Below are 17223 nucleotides of genomic sequence, written 5' to 3'. Positions count from 1 at the left end.
TAGCAGCATTGTTTGTCATAGCTAGAACCTGGAAACAACCTAAATGCTCCTCAACCAAAGAATGGATAAGGAAAATGTGGTACATTTACACAATGGAGTACTACACAGCAGAAAAAAATGACAGCTTGAATTTTGCAGGGAAATAGATGGAGCTAGAAAACATTATTTTGAATGAGGTAACCCAAACCCAGAAAGACATTTGTCACATGTACTCACTCATAGGTGATTTTTAAACAAAAAGCAAAGAAAGCCAGCCCAGAAAATCACAATCCCAGAGAACCTAGACAACAATAAGGACCCTGAGAGGCATACATAGATCTAATCTACATGGGAAGTAGAAAAAAGACAAGATCTCCTGAGTATATTGGGAGCATGGGGAGGATTGAAAGAGAGGGGAGAGGCAGGGAGGGGAGTAGAGAAAAATGTAGAACTCAATAAGAATCAATAAAAAATAAAAATAAATATAAATATATAAATAAAAAGATGTGCCAGATGGAGGTGATGCACACCCTTAATCCTAATACTCAGGAGGCAAAGGCAGATGAATGTCTGTGAATTCAAGGCCAGCCTGGTTTACCAAATGAGTTCCAGGACATCCAAAGCTACGCAGAGAAACCCTCTCTCGAAAAACCAGAAGATTCTAAAATCCATTCTATAAATAAGAAGCAACCGTGGCTCATTATCTCTATCATAGATTTTTAGAATCTAAAGTTTTATGATTTTGTTTTATTTATGCTTAATTAACATAAATAGTTTGCTCTTAATTATATTAATATATCAAATAACCAAGTTTCAATTAATGGAGTAGCAGGCAGTGACATAAAAAATAAGAAATCTATAACTCTTCAAAGATTCTAAGACTTAAATATCTGATTATTACATATCTTTGCTATTTGTATTAGCTATGATAAATGTCACAGTTTCAAAACTTTCTGAACAAATTATGAGTTTAGTAGCAAAATTTGTTGACATTACCAACAAATCTGTACTCAGTTCCTCACATGAACAATACAACATGAATTTGATAATACAATTAAAGTATATATGAGTCTTAGACTATACCCACAGTTGTCAATATCAGCTCAATTATAAGTTAAGCCCATAACTTGAGCCTTTATAATGGAATCTTGCAGGGAAGATAATTAGCTCTTCTGATTATCCCCAAGTACAAGAGAAAAAAGACTGAAATGTTTTATATGCAATGTTGTTTATGTACATATGCCGTTTCTTTCCTTCAATTCTGTTGGTGTGGATGTTTTGAAGGCTGAGCTAATTCGTCTTACGTCTACATTACACAAACTAGAGTTATCTGAAATGAGGGAACCTCAGTTAAGAAAATTCCTCCGTAAGAAATGGCTGGAAGGCATTTTCTCAATTAGGGATTGATGAGGGAGGGTCCAGCCCACGGTAGGGGTACCAACAGGATGAGCAAGCTAAGAGGAGCAAATCAGTAGAAAGCACTCCTCCATAGCCTCTGCATAAGCTCCTGCCTTCAGGTTCCTGCCCTGCTTGTGTTCCTGTCCTGACTTCCTTTGATGATGAACAGTGATGAGAGTAAGGGTAAACTGAGTAAACCCTTTCTTCCCCTAGTTGTTTTGGTCTTGGTGTTTCATCACAGCAATAGTAACCCTAACTAAGATAAGGACTTATGTGTGGTAAGGTACACTGTTTTCTATCCTGATTTCAGCACAGCAGTAGTAACCCTAACTAAGATAAGGACTTATGTGTGGTAAGGTACGATGTTTTCTATCCTGATTTCATTTCTGTTGTTGTGATAAAATGCACTGAAATAAAAAACAATTTAGGGAAGAAAGGGTTTAGTTTAGTTCATAACTCTAGGTTACAATCTCTCACCACAGGGAAATCAAAGCAGGAATTTAAAGCATTTACAGTGAAGACCAAGAGAGAATGAATGCATAATTCCAACTTCTCACTTTAGTTTCTCCTCTTTTATATGGCTGAGAATCCAAACTTAGAGAATGATGTTGTCCACTGTGGACTGAGTCTTCCCACAGTCATATACACGAGACAATTTCCCACAGACATGTCAACAGCTCAACCTTATAGAACCTTATAGATAAATGTCACTAAGACTCTCTTCCAGCTGATTCTAGGTTTGATTGTAAAGTTGGCAATCAAAACCTACCAGCAAGCATTGCTTTCTCAAGTATCTAAGCTTGTGTTCTGTCATTTTGTCATAGACTGATGGAGGTATTGCTGAGGATCACATGCACATTGAATAAAGAGAACAACCAGTTGGATTAAATACTTACAGGCTGTATAATTACATAAAATTTGGTTCACCATTAATTTAATTTGAAAATTATTTTTAAAGTCTTTTATTACATTGATTGATTTGTGTGTAGTGTGTGTATGTGTGTGTGTGTGTGTGTGTGTCATGGCACATGTGTGGAGGCCAAAGAACAATTTGTGGGAGTTAGTTCTCTCCTTCCACCACATGAGTTTTGGAAATCAAACTCAGGTCATCATGCTTTGCAGCAAGCATTGCTGCAGGCATTGTTACATATTGAGCCACCTTGCTGGTCTGTATTCTGAGCATTCCGATTGCATGGCAACTGTTAGGTAGATCAGTAAATTATAAATACAGAACTTATCATTATGCCATAAGTATTCAAATCTAATGCAAGTAAATAAAACTGATATCAATAAACAATATTTTAATGGACTCCTCTTTGACAAAAAGGAAAAGAAGTACTACAGTAGCAATACTAGAATATTTTAAATAGCTTATCAGGTTATATAATCCTTATAGGATATATTTTGTTCTTTACCAACTTTTTATTTGGTGTTTTATTTATTTTAGCTATAATTTCAATTTTTAACTATATTTTTCAATAATCATTACATTTGCTATCCTTTTCCTTAAAGGATTAACTCTCTATAAACCTCAGTTACTGCCAAAATGTTTCCTCTCCACCCATTCATGGTTTTATAATGGCATAAATTTCTATGGGCGAGATCAACTATCAAAAGACATAAACTTCCTCATGTAAAAGTACAGACTATGGATAAATTAATAAATTTGTTGATTTCACAATGTATGTCAAACACATGTCTGAATGCTGATGAACTGTAGCTGTAACAAACAGACTTGAGTATTGTGAACCCACCTAGGGGGATTCTTTTCTTTCTTACATTCAGCACAGTGCAGGCCATGAAGTCATATATATTCTCTTTCCCACCATGCAATGGAGGAGGCTCTGCATTCACAGCTATTCATAATTCTTTGCACATGTTGCACACCGTCTGCTGTTGCCTTGACCCTCTATCCTCTCAGATTCTCAAAGGTCCAGGGTTCTCCCATACTCTGTGCAAAGACTCAGTTCTTATTTTCCCCGCTAGCTGCTCCTGTCCTTCCTTCACCATCCAGCCAGTGCTCTCTAACTTCTGAATGTGATTTTCTTCTCAGCCTTTGCAGACTAATCATAGACAGCTGCAAGCTAATTAGCCCCTCCAGGTGTCTTCCGATAGGTTAAAATGAAATGTGGCTAGGACACAGGATGATGTGAACGCAGTCTCGTCTCATCCATTCCTTTGACACAATTTGTGTTCCTTCTGGCACCATCTGATCTAATCGTACGAAGTTTTATAAAAGCCAGCTACACTGACACCAAAAATTAACTCATGGCCTTTCTTTTAATCCAAGGAGAAGAAAACATTTGTTCTTACCAGAACTACCTCTATCTAAACAATCTAAATAGCTAATGGAGAAGACAATACAGGAGAGAATGAGGGGTGAGAGGCAGCAGGATACAGGTATAATGAAATGGGATCTATCATAACGCAGCAGAAGAGAGTCAATGGACAAATGCGACGTAGTTTTGAGAGATCAGAGAGAAGCCTGTGTGAAGGTTGACCTTGATTGTCAACTTGGTTGAGAAACACCTGGAGAGACTAATGAAGCCTATCTCTGGGTGTGTCTGTGAGGGTATTTTTGAAGGATTAACTGAGGGAAGTTCTGCCCTGACTTTGGAAAACACTATGCAATGTGCAGGAGGCCTGGGTGAAGTAAGGGAGCAGGCATAGATGATCTCTTTCTTCTTTCATGCCTCGAGAAGAAATATGCTCTCATATATATATATTTTAAAATATATAAAGTATGACTATAAAATGCTAATTTGAAACCACTAGATGCTGCAAATACATATTATAATACTAAAAGCATAGTATTACCTTCCCCCATCTCCACTTTGCACATGCCATTCATTATCTGCTAAAATCTCCTTCCAGCAGCTGTATGTTCTAACCCAGTCAACAGGGACTCCCGACCAGCTGCAGAACAGCAGCGAGTGGCTTCCCCATCATCAATTACATCTGCAGCATGTGTCTACCAACATCTTCTTTTTTAACATTTAGAATAGTACTTGAACATCTAACTTCAGTTAAATAAGTCCGTGATCTCATTTGATAATCTAGAATCCAAACTTTCTACTTTAAAAACCCTGTGCTTGCAACCCATTTCAAACAGGGTGATAACCTTCACCTCATTCTTCCTAAGGGGTTTTCAAAACTATTGTTCTTGTGTTTCATGATCAGTCTTATCCTATATTCATCAGAAATATGTTGGGTTTTCCTTGTCCCATGAGAAAGGAACTCCTTAGCCAATTCAGAATAGTCAGATTAAAGTAAGCATAAATGTTTTGGATTCTTAGATATGATTATCCTAGTTCTTTCTTCCCTATATATCTTTTATAAAAATCAATAATTAATTGCAGTGGTAACACTAGGCATCATGACGAATGCAGAAAAAATAACCTTTTGGTACTTTCTCTAAAAGCAATATAAATCTCAATTATATGTTTTACAAGTTAGTCTTGAGTTTGGTGTATTTATATAAATGCAATAGAAACATAAACTAAAAACACAGACATATAATCAATTTCTATTTTCTCTCCTCTTGTAAAGTTCATACCTGGTATCATGTAGAACACCATGAAATATAGTTTAACAACATTGAAATCTGAGAATTAGTCTTTTAGCAGCAACATCAAGAAAGTTCAATTTACAGTCTATTAAGATTTGATTCAAGATAATTTGTTCTTACCATATTTTATACTCATATTTAATTTCAGGTGTACTACGAGATAAATTACCATAATAATAGAATTTCAACCACATCATACATCAGGACTGAAGCATTAGATTGTTGTTCCCCATAAATAACCCTCTATTATACTCAATTCTGAGCTAGTGTGGGATTTCTTTTAAGCGTCCTTCTTCAGTGTTCCCAGCACAGAATACTCTTGTGATGAAAGCAATCACTGGAGCTTCTCATTAGTATTTAATATAAATGATTTATGACTTTTATGGGGAGATGAGTCCATCTTATGATCAATACTCCCAGAGTCAAAGAAGGAAAAATTCATAAAATAAATAACAGTCTTAAAATTACTTGCAGAAATAGACTAAGCTTAAATACAGTGACAATTGTTGGCTTCTAGATTTTTGTGAAGTAGGAAACTCTATCATTTGGTCAAATGAAATGAACGATAAATTCCATATGACTACAATGTCAGAAATCAAGTTGAGGGCATATTAAAACGTAAGAATGAAATGTGGAGACATTATTTGTAAAACTGGCCTTAAAAGACATACCACAATGCGTTTTTCAGTGCCACTTCTGCATTATACTGTCAGAGAGTTATAGCTGTGCCACTTAGTTAAACATCTGAATAAATTAAGACCTTCACAGATCTTTCCTGAAGTTCATAGTACACAATTATGGAGCTTCCACAGACTGATGCATACCCCTCTGTAACCATGGAATCTCCCATTATTGTTTTGCACATCAAAGTCAAGAAAAAAATCTTGGCTTCCAAAAGAACACAGCTCTCATTCATTACTGAAAATTACTTCAATAACAAGTATCAAAGTATAAAATTCTTGTGTAGAACCCATTTTGGCTTTAATAATTAAATACATGCACCTGGAATGGATTTATAATAAATCGAGTGATGCTAAATAAGTAGAAGATACTAATTCTTTCATGTAAGCAATAGCATATTTTAGCACTTAACAGAGAAGACGAAGAGAAATAGAGACGTTAGCACTTCGTGTTTGTAGATTACCATTTCCCATCTATGGCTTACACAGACTGGACATATCCATAGTATTAAATTAGCTGTTTTTGTTCCCATTACTTCTCAGCTCCTGTAGTCACAGATGTCCCATGCTGCATGTTTTGAGACTTACCTTGGTTGCTATAGTTAGCTACTATTGGAAGAAAGTCAAATCTTACTTGTTTTAGAATCAGCAACCCTAAATCTTATTCATTCAGCAAATACTTTAAATATTACAAATGAAAAATAGCCTAAAATGAGATCATTAACTCTATATAGATATATAATTAATTACAAAGAATCTGTATATCACAGCCTACATAGCAAAATATATTATAATATATGCATAGAATTAAAATTTGCATTTGTTTCTTTTATACTACTACTAATACTTAATGAAATATTACAAATTATACTTTTTATTTCATAAACATCATAAAATAGAAACAAAATATATTTTACTAGTAAGACAGACCTATCTCATTAAATCCACTGTAGCCCAGCTCTTGCCTGCTAAGTCCCAGGTCTTCCAGGTCCATGCATTTAAATCCTGGGGGGCACTGATAGCCCTCTTCCAGCTCTGGGGAGCAGTGTGTATCTGGAATAGCTAAGCTATTCCAGGTCACATTCCTGTGGACAATACATGAAAGTGTTAGATATTTTGATAGTTGTAAGTATTGATTGAAATAATTAATTATTCAATCATTCTTTATCAATAACTGCTGTATATGGACACAAATTGAGCTTTGTAATTTGTAAGTGACATTCACAGGAAGTAAAAATTCTCAAATGATAATTGATTTATTTCCCTAGAGCATCTTAAAATAATATTACTGTATTCTTTTTGTGTGTTTTTTTTTGTTGTTGTTGTTCTTATTTGCCAGTTTCTTTTATTTTTGTTCCAATGAGAAAGAGAAAGAAAGGGCATGGAGTTGGACAGTTGAGAAAGATGAGAGAATCTGGAAGGACTTGTAGGAGGGGAAACTGTCAACACAATACATTTTATGAAAAAAATTCAACATATATATATAATTTTTTATAAAAAAGAAGTCTGCAATAAGCCAATGCCTAGAGATGTGAATTTGTATGGGAGTTTGTCATTCAGAAAGCGCCTGTACTACTAAGCAAACATTTTATTATTCCTCTACTTTCAGCTAATATTAGGTGATGAAGGGCCTTTTGCATTTTAAAAATTGGGATTCTTATAAATGATATTAGACTTCTTGGAAGAGAACCAGACAAATAAGGAAGAAAGTCTATGATTTGGGTAAGAGAAAAACTTAGGAGATGGTTTACTGATAGCTCTACGAAAACTAAAGATTTTTAGATGGACAGTGTCATATTTCTTCATCTTCTTATGGACAGGCTGAAAATTAATTTGTATATGGATTTGTCTATGTGATGGATTTCTTCATAAATTCTAAAGTTATCACTAGAATGGTATTGAAGTTCTCATGCCAAGCCCTCAAAAATGAGTCAATGTGCCATGTGAGGTCATTTATGCTGACTGTGCAGAGGGCATAGTGTGGGCTACATAACTCTACAAACCTTCTGGACTATGATTTTGTTGTGGGTATTACCCATTGTGTCAGTGCTTCTGAGATTTCCTAAGTTCCTTAAACTTACCTTAAGCTTATTACAAAATTGGGAAAGTAATTTCTTCTTGGATAACATATTTTTCCTTTAATAAGTTTTCTATCATCTATTTATCTATCAATCTATCATTTATATATCTATTGATCTATTATCTAACATTATCTATATATCATTGTCTATCTATCTATCATCTATCTATTTATCTATCATCTATCATCTTTCTATCTACTTACCTGCCTACCTATCTATCATAGCATCATTTGTGTGTATTTTTCTGTGTGTGTGCACATGTCTGTATAAGTGTCCATTCCCATACATGTGGTGGCCAACAGTCAATGCCAGTTATCATCATCAATTATTCTCTATATCCTATTTTGTGACAGGCTGTCTCACTGACTCTCGAGCTCACTGATTTGAACTGGCTATTCAGCAAGCTCCTGGGATCTCAGATCTTTGTCTCCTCGGACCTGACTTTAAGGCACTCTCTTCAATGCCTAGCTGTTTACATGAATGCTGTGGATCCAAACTTGGTTCCTCATATAAGAAGCAGTTTAGTGATTGACCTATCTTCCCAACCGTCTTCAAATGCTTCCAATTATTGCCTTTTTTCTCTTATATGACATAATTCTCTAGAATCTAATGGAAATTGTAACCTCTAAACTGTTTAATACATATGTATACACAGACACACCCTGATGCCTGACCTAATACTCAGTTATAGTGAAAACCTTACTGTTCTTACACAGAATTCAGATACTACATGTTTATTCCTGTAGGCTTGGTCTTACCTGAAAACTGGCTATTTTTGTCTACACTCCTTAGGGAGTAAATGGTTAAACAATCATTCCGTCTCTAATTTCATTTTAAAAATATCCTTCGGATCTCACAAAAGAAAAAGGAGGCTCTAACTGTGAAAATTACTACTTGATTGAGTCAGAAAATATGGTTTGATGCAGAAACATTACTTATTTCTTTCATATCACATTCTCATTTGTAGACAAATGATTCATCCTTCTGTGCGTCTAATCTGATGCTATTTTGGATTTGACACCTACAAAGTCATTGCAGGATGGGAAATAGCCCACAGGGGTTTAGAGTGAGGGTTTTTTAAAGCTTTATCACAGCTCCCCATTTGCTGGTCGTGTGATAAAAAGGTTCTAAGATCTCTAAATTCGGTTTCTTCATCTGAGAGACAGGAAGGCAATTCTAATGGGAAAGGAACAGAGTAACTAGAAGCCTAGAATTTCTCATATTATACTTAATTAACTGTGTCCTTAAAATGATTGCATAATTACAATAAAAATATAACATAAATCTCATCATATAAACATATTATAATAAAGATTGGGGCACATAATCCTAGAAGCATTTTTTTATAGACCTGAACTGAGAGACTGTGTATATGACTTAGTTTGTCATTATTTGTATTCAAGAAAGGCAGGGTGAAGGTCAGAGATGAAAAATGGACGAGCTGGACCAAACCTTTATAATTTCAGATTTAAAAATTAACAGCAATGCTAGAGAGTGCTTTATGTCTATACAGAAAGTTTGTTGAAATATCACTTTTCAGTCATTTGGAAAAGAAACTGGGCTTGAGCAGGTCTGTGTGTACATTCTGGATCAGCTCTCTGGCAGTGTCAAACTTCTCTGAGCCTCCATTTCTTCATCTGGAAGATGGCATTTTCTTCCATAATGAGGGTGAAAATATATGGGCTCAGTTATATTATTCAGGATATAAAATGGGCGCTGGTTTAGTTGTCAATAACCATCATTGTCAGTCATTTGACATACGGCAACAGCAGATGATAACTGTTGCTCACATACCTTTTCACTAGCTGCCCAATTTCAGGAATGGCACATCCAATTCACCTCCTTTGCAGAGCATTTTTATATATTTTTATATATTATATATATATATTTATATATATATTTATAATTACACATAAGTAACATGTTGATTATTCAAGATGTATAAGAGGCTAGGTATAAACTCTGCCATTTTATGTGAAGGTCTTGACCATGGGGTCATTTACCTATCTCTGTATATTTCTAACCAATCTATAGGGCAACCTGAAGTCAAAGCATTTTAATTACCAAGTTAGAAATACATTATGTTGCATATTTATTTTCTGAATATATGAATGTGTCTTTCAACCACTATACACAATAACTACATAAATAAATTCTTTAATTTAAAGAATTTAAGCGCCTTTGTGTTTGTGTTTACTTTATTTCATTGCTATACCTACACATTGGCATGGATTTTTAGTGTTTTAAATTCCCGGATTTAATAGGGTCCATGTTTCAAAACAAGAACTGGAATCCCTCTGAGTATTTAATTGTTTTTCCAAAGGCTTTAATTATCCTCCAGGCATATGCCTTTCTTTTCGTTTCTTCCCTGGATGCTTAACAGAATATCCTATTTACAAATAACATTAGGTAGGAATTTAAGATCTAAGAATTTTTTTTCTGAGACTATTGCTAAAATTGCTTAAAACAGCAACAACGAATAATACATCAGAACTTTTGAGTTCTATGTTTTTAACTCAAACATTAATCTTAGCAGCACAGAACATTAAGCTGTGTGTTAAAAACCAAGAATTATCATTTCCCCTCAGTGGCTAGCTGACTCAACCACTTTGAGCAGTGACACTAAACTTTTTAGCCTAGGATTCCTCTCTGTAAAATGAGAAACTTTACAATTATTTTAAAAGTAGGATGGCTTTGGCCCACTTCCACTTAAAAGAAGATAGGGCTATGCAGAGTCAGAATGAAACCAGGTGCCCTGTTGTGGTTTCATTTCAATTGCTGTGATGAAACACCCCGACAAAAAGCAACTTGGGGTGTATTTGGTTAAAAACTAGGTTATAGTCTATCCCAAGGAGAAGTTCTTGCAAGAACTCGAATCAGCTAGTCACATCACATCTACATTAAAGAGCAGAGAGACAACAAATGCATTTTTGATGCCTGCTTACCTACCTAGTTTCTTTCATTCTTTTGTATTCTAGAGCCCCTTATCTACCGAATGGTGCTGCCTAAAGTAAGTTCGATTAGTCAACACTCAAGATAATCCTCCACAGACATCCCTACAGGCTAACCTCATCTAAATAAATCCTTATTGGAATTTTCTCTTCCTAGGTGACTGTATTGATTCAACAATAAAACCTAACTGCCACAGGTGTCACAGGTATTATTTAACAACCTCAAATGTGCAAGACGCCCCAAAGCCAAATGCAGAGTTGAAGGCTTTACATATTTACATTACTCATTGTCTTTGGTTGGAGGAATATGCACTTGCCATGGTGTGCATATGCAGGGGAGAGACAGTCAATTCACTCCTGACACCATGTAAAGCATATGGATGGAATTCAAATCATTAGGCTCCGTGTCAAGCAGGCAAGTTCCATTAGTTATCCATTCAGCAATCTGTTCAAATTTTTCTCTTTCTGACTTTCAATGTCATCTTTCTCCAAGGATGTCAAACAACTACCACTGCTAATTATAATTTTTATGTTGACCTTCTGTCTTCACTGTAACCAATGAGCTCAGTTTTATTCTTGCCCCCTTTAGAAATTGTTCATCTTTGGTTCTTAGCAGGGCCTTTTGTTGAATGTCTCCTCCTGTACCACACTGCTTATGAGGGAATGGAGTATCTAGGAAGTTATTCCACTCTTAAGGACTTTGCTGCTCACTGTGAATTGTAGGATAGGAAAGGAGGGGCCATAGGGCAGCATACAGCTGCTTTCATTAGCCATGGCATTCTCGAGGAGGTTCTCAAGCCCAACTTAGAAATCCTACATATTAGAATGAGGCAGGGCATGGTGGGTAATGGAAAAACCTTGATGTGACTTTCATGAAGGTATCAATAGGCAGTAGTCCTAGCAAGAGATGTTCTGGGGTATGGGAATTGAAAGACACTATGTGCACAGCAGAGAGAGAGGGGAAGTAGAGGGAAGCAGTAGAGGAGGAAACTTATCAACTCTTCACTGACAACTGTTGTTCTTCTGTGCTTTCTCAACTCAAGAAGCTATTTAAATATAATTTCTCGTACTCAAGCAGTTGCTACCATTCCAAGTCATGTTCAATCACATACACAGAGATTTAGCAAATGAAGAAGAGAGAAAGAAACATACTTTCCTCAAGCTGGGACAGTGGAACTGGTGCACCAATAACTGATTGTAACTTCTCTCTAATTGATAAAAAAAAAAAAAAAAGGCCCAGAAGGTGAAAACCTACTGTTCTGCATATCGGGCTGTCACAAAATTTACTTACTAGGTTTTCAAAACATACAGCTATGATGAGCTCTTACTGATAACTATTTGATTTCTGTTGATAGCACTTTGACTCCCTTAAGACCTAGAAATAAACAGGAAAATGTTAACTGCTTTAATTTAATTTAATTTCATTAGTTTATGTGCACAGATGTTTGGCTTTCATGTGTATTTGTGCACCAAGTGTGTGCCTATTGCCTTCAGAGGTCCGAAGATGTGGTATCAGATTTCCTGGATCTGGAGTTGCAGATGGGTATGAGCTGCAACACCGGTGCTAGGAATTGAACTATGGAAGAGCAGCCAGTGCTCTTAACAGCTGAGCTTATCTCTCCAGCCCTAGTGTTAACTTCTTAGTTTCTCAAATCAAACTTGCTTTCTAAGACATTCACAGAGGCCAAACTGCATGTATTTCAGAAGCTGAAAATTCCTGAGACATTAAAGACGCAAAGGAAATTCTAATACAGTGAATTCATAAGCAACAAAGAATACTACAGCTTAGGGGTTTTTTGTTATTTTTTTGTATCAGTAAGGCTTCTTTTATATTTATCTTGTGGGTTCTAAAAAAAATAAAAAAAAGCAGAACATAATTATACTAAGTTGATGTGAAAGAACTATATACATGTGTACATCCACATGCATACATGCATACGTACGCACATATACACACTTCTGCACCAAACCCAATTGTGAATATGTATTCTGATACATCACATCATATTTGTCTTCTTCTTAGGGGTAGGAAAAAAGGGATATTTCTGTTTTGCTGACAGCTGAGCCCTGAAAATGAAGGTGGTCTCTGTCATTTACATGGGCCTACCTAGAATAGTTATCTGACTTCCCAGTTCATTTCAGAGAATCATCTGGCTTCCTGTTCACATCTACTTTCTGGGGATTAATTTAAAAACTCTCTCTGAACTGGCCTGACTCATTCTCATGGTGGAAGCTTTAGAGAACTAATCCCACCCTGGACAGCAAGATTCTTGTTTGCAGAGATAAATTATTTATTGATTGTGATGTTTGGAAACTTTTAATGGAGCTGTCTAGACTTAGTGAGATTGCAAAGCACGATAAGTTATATGAGTAGGAAATAATAGTGACATCATCTCTTCTTAATAAATAAGCAGGTGTGTCACATTTTGTAGGAAACTGTTCTTTCCTGTTAAACTGAAGGTTTGACATGAATTTTTCAGTTCCTTTCTTCATTCGTAAATAGCCTAGTAAGGAAAGCTACAGTAAAAGTAGAGTGTTTCCTTGAGTGTTTTTACTATGATATATAAACTACAACATATTACTTAAAAGTATTTATTAGTCATCTTATACCTTGGCACAGCTGATGTCCTAAACAACTCTGCCATTCCCCATGTTTGCTTTCTACCGCACTGTTGGCTACTGTGCTGATTTAGAAAAGACAGGGTGCGTGATGGGAGCAAGGAGGCTGTAGTTGAGTCATGATCACATAAGAAGAAGCCATGAACAAATCAAAGCAGAAGTAAAGCATTAGGATGCAGTCCCCAAGCAGACCATCAATCTGGCAATGTACCCCTGCCTTTCAGCTACAAGGCAGCCTGCCCTTCGTGACCTAGCCAAACAGCCGCTCTTCTGCTTTTGCTTTGAGAACTATTTGCAGGGTGAGTTGTGATAAAGATACAAAGCCTGTGAAAATGAGTCTCTAGCTTTATTATTTTTCTATTTTTCCTTTCTGTCCATTAAAAATTATCTTTTGTGCTTGCTTCAGTAGCACACGTACTAAATCTGGAATGATTCAGGAAGATTAACATGGCCTCTGCACAAGGATACCATGCAAGCTCGTGACATGAAGCATTCTGTGTGTTAAAAGAAGTCATGCTTTGTAAATGGAATTTATAAGTAATTTAATTTTGTTCTTTAGTTTACCTAAATTCTATATGGACCAGAAATATCAAACTTCCTCAAATCCAACTTCACATTTTTTTTTCTAGCACATTTTTTTTGTATAATGATAATGTATACAACACTGCCAGGTTCTATAAGCTGCCCCAAGGAAGAGTGATCCTTCCAGAAACTTCTTAGAATAATATAAGAAGTCATTAGTAATTTCCCTGAAACAGTAGATTTAAGGGAGAATTGCTCTAGCTATCTGCAGAGCATGGCACCTTACCTCCTCCACTAAATGAACCAACCAGCACAAATAAGCACCTAAACTCTTGGTTGAATTCTGCCCTCTGTATGAAAAGTTTTATATATTTTACACGTACGATTGCTTGCTCTAAAGCTATTCTAATCACCTCACTCCTGGGAATAAGATTTCATTATTTTATACGAAGCCATGAATACATTTTTTCCCTTTCTCAGGGGTGATAATAAGGTGTCAGGTAAGTGTTCATCTTTTCTACTTTACCTGCTGCTCCGTCTTTGCAGGTTCCTCTTCAGCTTGCGGCAGATGTCTGCCGTTGTATTTGGCACTTTGCAGCACCTGTTTCTGCCACAGGCCATTGCCCTTTTCAACTTTCTTTAGGAAATGATCTGTTTTGCTTAGTCAAATCTCATTACTCTTTCCGTAATTGCCTTAGATTGCAGTTCATTATCAAAGAATCTCAGCCTTGACTGGTAATGCTGCTGAGGACGTGGCTAAGGGGTCCTTCTATATGCTTTAAAGAAATGCATGTCATTTAGAAGTAAAGGTGCATGCAACTAATTACCTCACTCTTTATCCTTTTTGCCTCACGATCAAACAAGATACATTTCATAGCTCAGTGGAAAGACCTAAGACACATAGCCTTCTGTTAGAAAGCTGCCCCGTTATCAAGAAGACAGTATGTAAAAGTTAGTCTAAATTCAGAAAAAATGTGGAAAAATAATGAATATGAAGCTAGAGATCCTCATAGCCCTTAGCAACACTTATACCTCAAGCATAATCATAGCTCTTGCTTGACTAAGATATGTTTTATTAGATAAAATGAGTAAATACTGTTTCTGTATGTATACTTGTGTATATGCATGCCCACATGTGTGGGGGCATATATGAGTGCTTGTGTGTGTGTGTGTGTATGTGTGTGTCTGTATATATATATATATATATAGTTTTGTTTTTCGAGACAGGGTTTCTCTGTGGCCTGTCCTGGAACTAGCTCTGTAGACCAGGCTGGTCTCGAACTCTCAGAGATCCGCCTGCCTCTTCCTCCCGAGTGCTGGGATTAAAGGCGTGCGCCACCAATGCCCGGCTTCGTCTTTGTGTATTTATGTTACAGTTTGGTTTTCCAGAACAATACCTAATTGACAAATGTCAAATCTGGACTGTACTTATGTATTTATAATTATGTATGCATATATGTATATGAATGTAACAATAATTAATAAAAAATAGAGGTCATGAATTTGAAAGAGAGGAAGGAGGGGTCTACTGAAGGGTTTGGAGGGGGAAAAGGTGTAATTATATTATAATCTCAAAAGTAAAAGGAATAATTAATAAAATAATGCTCAAGCTAGACCATCCCCATTTGCAAAAGTTCTTTCTTAGCTGTTATCTCTGTCCCTAACTCTGATAGCTATTATCTCTCACCCACATGATATTTTTCAGTACTTTCTTATACACCTATAGAATAATCTAATAATAATAATAGTCTAGATATACCCATCAGTCTAATTTTGGAGAAAAAATAATAACTACAAATTTTCTTTCCTGTGTTTGTTTCTTCCCTCACCCACATAACCAACTCTCCTATTCCCGACTCTCTTCAATTTCCCTGCCCTACATGCTTAAAAATTCATTGATGTTCCCTGCTTTAAAAATAGATTTTCTATTTGGCCATTTTTCTCTCTCGTGTTTGGTGATTTACTTTTCTTTATTTGCTTATGTTCACTTTCTTGTCAGTTTGGGATACATTTCCATTATCTGACTAATTAAAATATTCTATCTACCATGCCTTATGTAAACAATTAATGAGTATTAATTCTTTGCTAGAATCCTAGAATTATGGGTAAGGAGAAGACTAAAAGACATAATCTATCCAATTAAACCTTGGTTAAGCATTGCCTTATTGACCGTGAAAAATAATGAGAAAATAAGACAGGGATGAAGTAAGAAAGAAAGAAGAAAGAGAAAATTGTAGAAGAAGTAATAAAGAGGAAAAAAAGGAGACAGAACTCTCGGTACCACTGGCAAGATATCCACATTGAAGTCAACTCCATCCATTTTAAACAACTAAGTGTTGAATAAAAGCTTTATAAAGAAGAGTCATAGAGGATGAAAATGACTAAAACCCATTATGTACATGACTGAAAACTTTAAAGAACGCTAAATAAATAAATATCCAAATACTGTAATCTTTATTAGTAAAATAAAAAATAGTAAAAATAAAAAGTTTGATACTTTCCAGTGCATTATAAATAAATAAAAAAAGTTGTTTAAAAACTGAAAATAACAACACATAAGAAAGAAAAGTTCATTCCCCAACAACAAGCATAAGTGCGGAAGGATCACATGGTAGGACAGCAGGAGAGTGGCTAGCATGGAGATGTGAACAGGACCCACATGAGGTGGAAGCCAGAGCCCCCAGTCTGAAAGACCTCGTGTGCAAAGTCGCAGTGTACCTAGGACTTAAAGTTCAGCACCAGGAGATAGTCAGTGAATCCATAGAACACGATGGAGACCATAGGAAAAGATCCATCTGCAGACTTAAAATTCACATACGAAAAGGTGGCACCAGACTCAGCCTTTCTATCCCACAAACAGTGTATAGGAGTTCCAGTTCATACTGCTATGAGGAACAAAATACATTTCATGTCTACTGCTTGGTTTATTCCTCATATAAGTGTGTGTGTGTGTGTGTGTGTGTGTGTGTGTGTGTGTGTATAAAACAGTGGGATTCAAGCTGCCCATTAGGGTCTCTGGCCAATTGTGACAAACTCACTTATTTCCATATTCCTTCTTAATTTTAGCTCCTCTCAATGAGCTTAATCTTATCCTTACCAATCGGGCCTTACAGTTTAGTGGCTCAGGTGGGGTTGACATTTGCTTCCTTTCATTGACAGTCTAAGAAAGAATTGACGCACAGCTAATTTTAAATAGCTACAGGAAAATATCAATTGTTAATTAGACAAAAGCTGGCTAAACAAAAATAGACTATTTTAGATTTCAAAATCTAGTTGCTATTGTGAAAGGAAACTGAAAGTCGTTTTTTGATTCACTGCATACTCTGCCTCAAAAATTGACCCAGAAACTGCTAGAAATTTATGAATATAGAAAGGTCAGTTCATCAAAAAGACAAGGACACTTTGTGTTCATTCATTTACTCTAG

At 35.9% G+C, this 17223-nt stretch overlaps 1 protein-coding gene and 1 non-coding gene across 3 annotated transcripts in view; one reads left to right on the top strand and one right to left on the bottom strand.

The window, feature by feature from the left end:
- The window catches only part of Nalcn (sodium leak channel, non-selective), a 259437-nt gene that overhangs the window by 209570 nt on the left and 32644 nt on the right, over positions 1–17223 (bottom strand). For both annotated transcript variants that reach the window (XM_050150391.1, XM_050150392.1), the window contains exon 7: positions 6556–6710. In XM_050150391.1, coding sequence (XP_050006348.1) covers positions 6556–6710 — 155 coding nt within the window. The remainder of the gene's footprint in view (positions 1–6555; positions 6711–17223) is intronic.
- Positions 13670–13775, top strand: LOC126506697 (U6 spliceosomal RNA). The gene has a single exon (XR_007593309.1). It is a non-coding gene; the product is annotated as a U6 spliceosomal RNA (small nuclear RNA).

This window comes from Alexandromys fortis, unplaced genomic scaffold (assembly GCF_014885135.2).
Source record: "Alexandromys fortis isolate MF-2015 unplaced genomic scaffold, M_Fortis_MF-2015_v1.1 scaffold_66, whole genome shotgun sequence".
NCBI classification, from domain to species: Eukaryota; Metazoa; Chordata; class Mammalia; order Rodentia; family Cricetidae; genus Alexandromys; species Alexandromys fortis.
Note: the sequence above shows the minus strand (reverse complement) of the source record. Positions and strands in the feature narration are given on the sequence as shown.